Here is a 9708-nt window from a genome sequence, read left to right as displayed (position 1 = left end):
TAAAAACTACTGATGATTTCAGGCAGTGACTGTACAGTAGGTGATCACAACACCACGGATATGAAGACTATTCAATTTTACAGTTTTAAACATTTGAATCAAGATTCACACTATAGTTTATTGCAGTAGTAAAGAGCAAACACTTACCGTACTCACCCTTTTCTTGTTTTGAACAAAAAGCATGGAAGATTTATCTAAAATCAGCATTTCCTAGTGGCTACATGTTGGGAGGGGCACAAGAAAAAACCTGTCCACATCTGAACAGAGCTGTGTCTGGTGACAGGCAGAGCACGACTGCTCTGGTTCATCTGGGAAGGGCTGTGGAGCACTGCAGTTGTGGGAATGCCTCCTGAAGCCTTTACGTGCCAACTTTTGGGAGGTTAATAATGACAAGTTACCTTAAACAAGGATATTTTTATTGGGTCCAATATTCAAGCATCATTAGGTTAAAGTCCTTTAGAAAAGTAAACTGTTAAGAATAAAACCCCCCCAACCTTATGAATGGCAATTGGTACATGAAGTTTAATTTAAAATAAAATTTTACCAGGTTTGTGAGAACATGCTAAAAGCCAAATTGTGTTATGAGTCTAAAACTACCGAAACAAGGTTTGAACAAAATACTCCAATTCCAAAAAAAGGCAAATATAGGTTTAATGCCAGTCATCCAAAATTGACATTAGTCTCTTAATATAAGGCAAAAATAGTAATTTTCTTTTATTTTTTAACCTACATGAAGTACAGTCAGCAATAGTTGCTCTATAGAATATGCATCATCGAGATCTAAAAGCAAGATCAGCAGAGAATGCTGACTCATGCAGTGTAAGATCTTCTCAACATAGTGACAACTCCATAGCAATCTCTGGAAAAGTGTCTGGGTTAAGGACTGGATTAATGCTGCAGAGTGGTTTTGTTAAATGTGTGTATAATTTAGTTCTCATGCACCACAATCACATGTCCATGTTATAGCTATTTAGCACAGATAGTATTTCTTGCAGATCTAAGGGTGTGTCAATATATATTAAACCATAGAAAATGCCATAAAATACTCTATGCAATCTTTAAGCATATGTCTTCAATATAATTGTATTTACATATTTTTATGAACTTATAATATGTAATAAGTCAATGAAGACATTTTTACAACGTTTATTAGATTATGAATTTATAAATTCCAGGACTCAGAGGCACATAGTTTAAAAGGCCAAGAACACCAAAACGAATTAACTCACAGAAATCAGAATATTTATGGACGTAACACCAGTAAAAAATAAAAATCACATCCAGACTAAAAGCAACACTTCTTAAGAGTCATCCTTCAAAGTTAGCATAATAAAAAGTTCTCATTTCCCTCAAAGAAAAATAATTCATCCCACCTACCAAGCTAGAAAAACCTATTTACAGTTGTACTTTGATCAGAAGTATCATTAAGTTGTGTAATACAGCCACGTCTATTCTGCCATTAGAATTTAACATTTCTTTTAAAGTATAGTTGTATTTACAAACGCATAAATATTGTAACTCTGATCTTCATTAAGGTTTGAATGAAAACAGGTTATTAAGTCACAATACAAACATGTTAGTGGAAAAGTAGGTGCATTTCAGTATCATTCTCAAAGAATAGGAAGCCAATACTTCTGATAAAGCTCAAGTTCATCAATGTGACCAGGGTTTTTAAGTTACGTTAATGAAGATTAAACCTCTTCTGTGTTAATTCTTTACATTGGTTTCTTCAGTCAACTTTCACTACGCTGTATATTTTGGTTACAAACCAAAAGCATGCAAAGAATCCAATTGTCCCTAAAAGAGAAAAAAAAATTACATTTTAGAATACTGACACAGGAGACATTAATTTCTCTCTGTAGTTTATAACTCAGGATGTATGTATATGTGATCTGCTGTCCTTAGTCTTCAGTACATCAATCAGATCAAATAATGGAAAGTTACAGACAGTACCTGGCCCTTAAAGGCATCAACTACTCTATAACCTATCTCATTATTTTCAGGACCATAGAACAGATCACGTGGCAGACTCTAGTTGTAAGATGTTTCTGTGTTACTTGTCTTACATATTTGTTCTTGTTGTTCCAGTATGCTGCAGTCCCACTTCCTTCACATTGCTCCATTTCACCCTTTCTCAGTGACTACTCACACACACTTTATCTGATCTGCTCAGCTGTCAGAATATTGTTATTATGTTTAATAAACCATTTAAACTAACAGCATCAAAGAGAGTCCCCATTATTTAGTAATACTTTAAGGTCTTGGAAAACTAGAGCACTACCTTTATGTCTCCATAGACTGAGTTAATACAAATTTCAAACCATAGTGTAGTTACTACCCAGCTTGTAGTCCTACTGAAAACATGTGTGTTGCATATCTTAATAAATACTACTGAAATACTTACGTCAAAACATACACACAAATTTGAACTAAAATTTATTTCCCTGATAACTTATCATCCTTCTAGCAGAATAAAAACTGCTTCATCCCTTCTCTTTGTCTAACTCCAAAAGAAACTTTTAACAAAAATATTATTTTGAATGTGAAATAGTTAATATAGTTGGGCTTTGTTAATCTAACTGGATTATATCAAAATTCAGTCTCAATCAGAATGATATTGGATTAAACAATATAAGCTCAGAACACCTGTTACAGGAACCTTAATTTCCCACAAAAACTAGGACAGGAATAAAGCCCTGAAGATTATCTGATTTTTGTCCAAGTACCTCTTCCAAAATCATATCCTTAACTTACACAAGTATCAAGGGAGTTCTTTAGAAGAAAAAACCTTCCTTTATTTTAGATCAGAAAAGAGGGACAACAAAAGTTGTGTGGTAACTCATTCTCTATGAAAGCTTGAAAGGACCCATGAATGATATCATGGTAATTTTTTTTCACTTTACGCTTGCTAAGCTACTGATGTTTAAGTGACTCATTTACGATGATACGTAGTTGTGATCCCAGCTGTGAATCAAAGATTTGTCATGCAGCTCCTGGTATTCTGCCTGCTGAGTCTGATCAATGACCTGGAATGCAGTATGGATGCAAGTGCCTGAAGCATGTGTTGCACCGACATAGCAGCAGGGCACCGTCAAAACCCTGCCTCCCGATCCTGACAATTTTTAACAGATGAGTAAGCAGGAGCAGAATAGTTTTAATACAACAATTATGACTTTTTCTTTTTAGCTTTTTGATCATCCTGACATGGGAAGTCAGTTGCCTTTGGGAGCAGTTTTTGCTAAATTGTTAATATGTTCTTTTGTTTAAAAAAATGGAGAAGAACTGCCTGTCCCTTACCCTGCACCTCTGATTTCTTCTGTAAAACCTTATCTCAGAGCACTTCAGTAAATCTCAGAGAACTGAGCATATCTGGTTTTACATTCATATCAACCTAAATGGACAAAATTATTCTTAAATCTTAAGAAACAGGATTATTTCCCCAAATTAAAAGGTAATTTGCACTTAATCTTGTGGGAAGTAGATAAAAAAATTGTTAAGCACATGGTGTTTTACAATTCTGTGTGATTAACTTCACATGTATCCTCCCCTAATTTCAACATAGAAACTGAAAATTTAAAAAACCAAGAGCATACAGGCTCTGAAAACTTAGTTCTAGTTGCACAGGATGACTTACATTTCCACTGTCCCAATTACAAACAAATGACCACCACAAAAAGCAACTGAAAGGGGCTGAGAATAAACCACGTCTTCTTTGCATATTTGTGAACCTACCCTAAAAATTTGCTGGCAGGTGCTGCACAGCCACTTGGTCAACTGCAAATGAACACATGAGCAAAAGAAAAGGGGGATGCACTGAACACATCTTAATGCCTCTAGACAATGTCATGTGACATGACTGACTTGAAAGAGTAAAGGCAAAAAAAGGAAATTATATGGATATCTGAGGTGCAGAAAGGCAGCTAACGCAAATCTCAGCACAGAAGATTATTGTAAATCCCCTTTATCTTGAATGAATCCACTCCAGAATTACTGCATGCATCCAAAGTAAACAGAGTGAACAAAGGAGACAGGGTAAACACAATTCTGGTTTTGGGCAAAACTGTTCACTGTTACAGGCAGACTTGCTGAACATCTGTTGGAAATGCTGGTGAAACTAAATTAATTGACCTTACACTTATGTAAGGCCTAATTATTTTCCACGCTACTTTGTAAGTTTGCACTGCATTTAAAATTGATCTGCATACAGCAGTACACATTCATTTCTAGCTGAACAACCATGCATCCTAGGATTTTTTAGTTCGATGAGACTATCTGTACACCCAGAGCAGAAGTAAAGGTTAAGAGAAAAGCAGGGTGAGAAAGAAGGAAAAGTGAGCAAGGAAGGCAGAATCTCTGATCTATAAATTCAGAATGACTTGTAAACTGGTACAGAAATGTGAATAAAAGTAGAGATGTATAAATTACAAACTATCTGCAAGCAATGCCAAAACACATTAGACTGACTTAAAATGAAGGCTGGAAGATAAAACTAACCACTTTTGGGACACAGCTTGATCACTTTTCAATGAGATTATATAATGCACTCAAGTCCCATTTCTTCCTTTTAACAGGCAATGACCCAAGAAAATCCTTGCAGGCCATTGCTCTTGTTCACCATCATCTGCATTCAGTCATAGTGCGCAAACAGCTTCAGTATTTCCTTAGCTGAAGTGGAAATGTCTTTGAAATATTCGGTTACACTTAAAATGAACATCATTCTCAGTTCTTTTCTCTTTTCTCACTATTTTTGTTCTCTTATGCTAAGTGGAAATGAAAATTCTACTTAATAGAGTGAGATCTGTATTAAAAGCTCTGATGACAAGCCTTTTGTAGTCTAGGAGGCCTCAAAATATAGTGTCTATACATATATATGTATCAAAGCCTTTGGAATCATTAAAAGTTATCATCAGCCTGAAATTATCTAAACCACTGATCAGTTCAAAGTAGTTTCAGAAGTATTGCTCTGTAGCGTAGACTATACAAGGATGGACTGCATTCTGCCTGGAGCAGAATACAGAATTTTTAAGATTTTTTTTGAGGCGTTGGCAGTTCCTGCCTTCTTGCATCAGTTTAAAAGGAGACTTCTTCCATTTTCACTGCCATTTTTCCACCCTCAACAAGGGCTATTTGTGTCTGACTGCAGACAACAATGGAACATTTTGTGACCTCATCTCAATTACTGAAGAGGAAATTGAAATGCAGCACCTATGACAGATGTTTTTCCAAACACTCACAGTGAAGATTACAAGGTTCTGACATGACTGATACAAAAAATGTTAGAGAAATTCTGTCTGCTTCCCATGCCACTTCAATGCAATTGGGATAGAGGTAAATACGTTCTGGAAGAGAGCAAATTTTTTTTTTTTAAAAAAAAAAAAAAAAAAAAAAAAAAAAAAAAAAAAAAAAGAAGCATTCTTTGTCAACTTTTACTCCTCTCTCTTTCTTCCACCTATTCCACAAAATCTGTTTTTATCTTGACACCATAACTTTATACTTGATTACGTGTGATTTGAAGTGTGCTTCTCCAAAGACAACCAATTTAAAAAACAGAGTTTGTCATATGATTTTCATAAGAATGGTATCTGGAAAAGTATTTATCACATATTTGTAGACCTAATGACAGGCCACACCTCAAATTAGCAGTGCCTCATCCTTACTTATGTCTTTCACTGAAATTTGTAATCACATAGTTGCAATATGCTACACAACTACCTGGAAAAAAATCGAAGGCATACATAAATTTATAATTCTGCATCAAGATCAGTTTTGTGACAGATTCTACTGTGCAAAACTAAAGGCATATTCAAAATTTAAAATTAAGGTTCAGTACACTTACCTGTGAAAAGGAAGAAGATCAAAACCATAATCATGGTATAACCGAAATATAAAATGGTGCTAGCTGTTCCTGTGATTTGCAGTTTAGAAAAGAAATAATGTATTGCATATATTAGGAAATAAACTGCAGTGAAACCACTAGTGAGAAATGAACGCCACTGCCAGTGATAGTCCTAGAAGGAGTGAGGAAAAAATACAAACGTATAAGCAATATTGCATACACCTCTAGCCCACTGACCCTACTAGTAAATGCAGAGCTACTTTTTCTCTTATGACTTTATCCAAGAGTAAGTTTTGTAGGGTTTTTTATCTACAGGGAGAAAAACTGTATACAATCAATACTGCTTTAATTACACCATTCAAAATTCCAGATAAAGATCAATAGCAAACTGACAAAATACTAAAACCCCAAATAAACCAGATGTACTTATTTCCAGCCACAGAGGGTTTTTTTTCCCAAGGCTGGGCATGTCCAAAATGGACTCTGATTGAACAAAATTAATGGATTAGTTTAGCACCTTCAGAAAACAGGGAGTGAGAATCTAAAGATGTCGTATCTGACTCACCAATACCCAGTGCAGAGTTTGTTACAAGTTTTGCCAGAAGTAGCCTGCTTCACTTTTTAAAGACATGGTTTAAGTACATCTCATCAAGTAATAGTGTTCATGTTGAATTCTGGAATACTTATTTTCAATTACAAAAGCATTAAAACTTTTTTAAGCATTCTTAAAACGTTATCAGGTTTGAAAACATAAGAAGTACTTCCTACCTCTGCACATAGATGGAAGTAGCAGAGTAATATTGTAGCCTCAGAACATGTAATAACCAAAATAATGAATACCAGAAACAGGAAGCCAAACATGTAATACATCTGGTGGGACCTTTAAAAGGGAGTTTAAAAAATCATTTAAATGGCCATTGTGCTATTATTATTTCTTCATACGTAGTAACATCACCTTCACCTTAAGTATTTCCCCTTCCTTTTGAAATACTGTTAATTGTGCAGCCATACAATTGCCTAATTTATTTTCTAACTAAACAATAAGAACCTTTGCAGCTCAGTCTAAAAACACTGAGAAAGCAAGGCCAAAGCATGCCCCTGGTTGTGATTTTAGAGAGAGAAATGACTAGACATAATGTTGAAATCACAGTTCCAGTGAAGTCAGTGTGACCTCTTCCACTGACTTCAGCAGAACCTGGATTTCACCTCACATTTCAATCAAAGGGGCAGAGCTCCAAAATAACAAGAAATGTCAAATACTGTAGCTGTGTTAGGTAGAGGCACCTATTCAAGGTTCAGAAACAGTTTAACAAGATCCAATAACTAAATTGTGCCAGAAGGAAGACAAATTCCTCACAGTAGATTAGTTTGTCAGTGAGCTCACATCAAAGTTCACTTATACTGGACTAGTATTCAGTGCTTTATTTTTTAAAATAATTACTCTCCTAGGTTGGTTTTTTTTTTACGATTTCACAAGAATTTGTTCTTGGCTCTTTTTTCTTCTCCCAAGAGTAGTAATACTTTTCTAGTCTAATAACAACCACCAAAAAAATCTCAAGTTTATTTTAATAAACTTTACTACTGTCAAGTTACATGCCATATACCAGCTTCAGAGCCACTTCCACATGAAGTCAGTAGAGTAGGATGAGAAAACAACAAACTATCTGAATATAGTATGTCAGCTGTAAATTGCTAAGCATATCACAGCCACCTCTCTACGCAGGAACTGAGTATTTTTGAAACAACAAAATATTAAAAAGATGTTAGCATTTAAATTTTATTGAATCAGTATTATGGTAACCCTGCATCCTCAAAAATTCTGGCAAAGCATATGGAAGAAAAACCTTCAAAAAGAAATTACCACTTTTTATGACAGAGAAAACTCAAATTATGGTGAACTTACCAAATACTATTGAGAATAAAGAACAACTGTATAAAGATACATCCAAAAGGAAGAATCCCTCCCATGATAATGCCAGGTAGTGGCTTTGTATAGAATGATTGCTCAGGAATCTGACGAGGAATTTGGTTTGTGCGAACAGGGTGTTCAATAGCCTTTAAACAAAGATAACAAACAGTTAAATAAATAAAATGTCAAACTACAGCACTACCTTTTTGCTTTCTCTTTGTAATGGGTGGTGGCAAAAAGTCTACTCTTTGTTTTGAGCATGTGCATACCAGCTACACTACATTTGCTTTTGCTCCCAGCTCAGCTACCAACACTTGCTTGGCAAACTCACTAAAAGACAGCTCTTACTGAAAACATAGTGACATATTTCTGACTTCCCTTTTAATGTTTGCCTCTCTATCATCTGTTACAGAGTCTGAGCTGATTTACCACATTTCAGCTGGGATAGTGGTGGTGCAGACTCCTGCTTTCCCCTTCTAAAAATTCCTGCATGTCATTTTTCAGCATTTACTTCAAGAATCACACTAGGATAAATTTACTGAAAGGATTCAATCTGGTAATTCAATCCTAATTTAAGGCACATGCATAGATCAGCATGGTGGGAGAAAACAATGTAAGGCATTGTAAGATAGATGCCTACTATGCATCTTCCCCCTTTCATAAGGATTACATCAAAAGCATCAATAGATACTTCCTTTCTGATTTGATTTTCAAGTTTTTGTGACACCTACCACATTGCCTTATTAGCTTATCAAATCTTCCTTCCTTAAAAGAAGATGTACACACCAGTACAATGCAGGGGAACTTGATGGAATTTCAATACGGTTATCAGAAAAAACTCATTGAATTCTGGTTAAGAAAAACAGGGTAACTATACAACTGACTTTAAAAGAGCCTACTAAGACAACATTCTCTGAAGGTATTACAGGAGATCTACAGGGAGATGGAACCCTGGCTTCCTGTGCAGGAGAAAACCCACAAATGTATCTGCACGTATATAGAAATTTGTTTGTGGGGTTAAAAACCAGTAAACTGGTTTTTAAGAAAAAAAATCTCATTATTTAATGATTTGGTCACCAAATTGTGAAATGTTTGGTCACAAAGAGCCCTCATAAGAATATGTAAAATTGATTGGTTTAGGAGTAAATCCCAATTAATGTCTGTCAATCAGAGATAACCATTTACAGAACGATTACGCAAACAGATTTCACAGAACTCCAGCAATCTGATCAGGAAACATCCTCAGTGTAGAGGGCACACAGGAACAAGAAATACACGATGAAACCCAAAAATGCATAATTTGCTTTCTCTTATGCTTGCTGGGTCAAGTATTTGTTTTAATATATGAAAAAGATGCTAATTAAAATTAAAATGCTCAAATCACTGATTTATCTGTAGTGGTCATTCAATTAAATACAATGATAACCCAAATCGTAGCAGAGAAGTATCACTGCCACCAGCCATGTATGAAAGCCTTGGAATACCAAGACTGGATATCTAATGCATTTCTAAAGTAACTGAACAGAACTGGAGCCAACAGTGCAACTAACTTAGGTGCTACCTCAGTCATGGCCTATACAGAGAAAAATATTTGTGTATGTACATGTATGTATACACTTAAAAAACAACTTCTCAGAAACACTTACGTTTTTCTTAAACCCAAAATAGGCACCAATAAACGTCAGCGGTACAGATATGCAAAACCAGAGTGCCAAAATAGCAACCAAAGTACCAAACGGAATAGCTGCTGAAGAGCCTTCTCCCCAGAGAATGAGGTTCATGATAAAAAAATCCGCAAACACAATTCTGAAAAACACACAGCACACTTAGGAGCACAGAAATACTTCTTAACATTTAGTAACGTTGACAAAACAATGGCACTGTTTTAGCACAAACCTCCGCTAAAACCAAATGACACACACAAAATATGAAAACGAAGAGATCAGACAAGCAATTCTTTGGT

General features: G+C 35.4%; 1 protein-coding gene across 1 annotated transcript in view; it reads right to left on the bottom strand.

Annotated features, from left to right (window-relative positions):
- Positions 1-626: 626 nt before the first annotated feature.
- TM9SF2 (transmembrane 9 superfamily member 2) overlaps positions 627-9708 on the bottom strand; it is a 30484-nt gene continuing 21402 nt past the window's right edge. The window contains exons 13-17 of the mRNA XM_032100121.1: positions 9392-9551; positions 7740-7891; positions 6605-6716; positions 5837-6008; positions 627-1797 (exon numbers count right to left, since the gene is read on the bottom strand). Coding sequence (XP_031956012.1) covers positions 1730-1797; positions 5837-6008; positions 6605-6716; positions 7740-7891; positions 9392-9551 — 664 coding nt within the window. The 3' untranslated portion in view covers positions 627-1729. The remainder of the gene's footprint in view (positions 1798-5836; positions 6009-6604; positions 6717-7739; positions 7892-9391; positions 9552-9708) is intronic.

This window comes from Corvus moneduloides, chromosome 2 (genome assembly GCF_009650955.1).
Source record: "Corvus moneduloides isolate bCorMon1 chromosome 2, bCorMon1.pri, whole genome shotgun sequence".
In the NCBI taxonomy this organism is placed as follows: domain Eukaryota; kingdom Metazoa; phylum Chordata; class Aves; order Passeriformes; family Corvidae; genus Corvus; species Corvus moneduloides.
The sequence above is the reverse complement of the archived record's forward strand: the minus strand, read 5'-3'. Positions and strand labels throughout refer to the sequence as shown.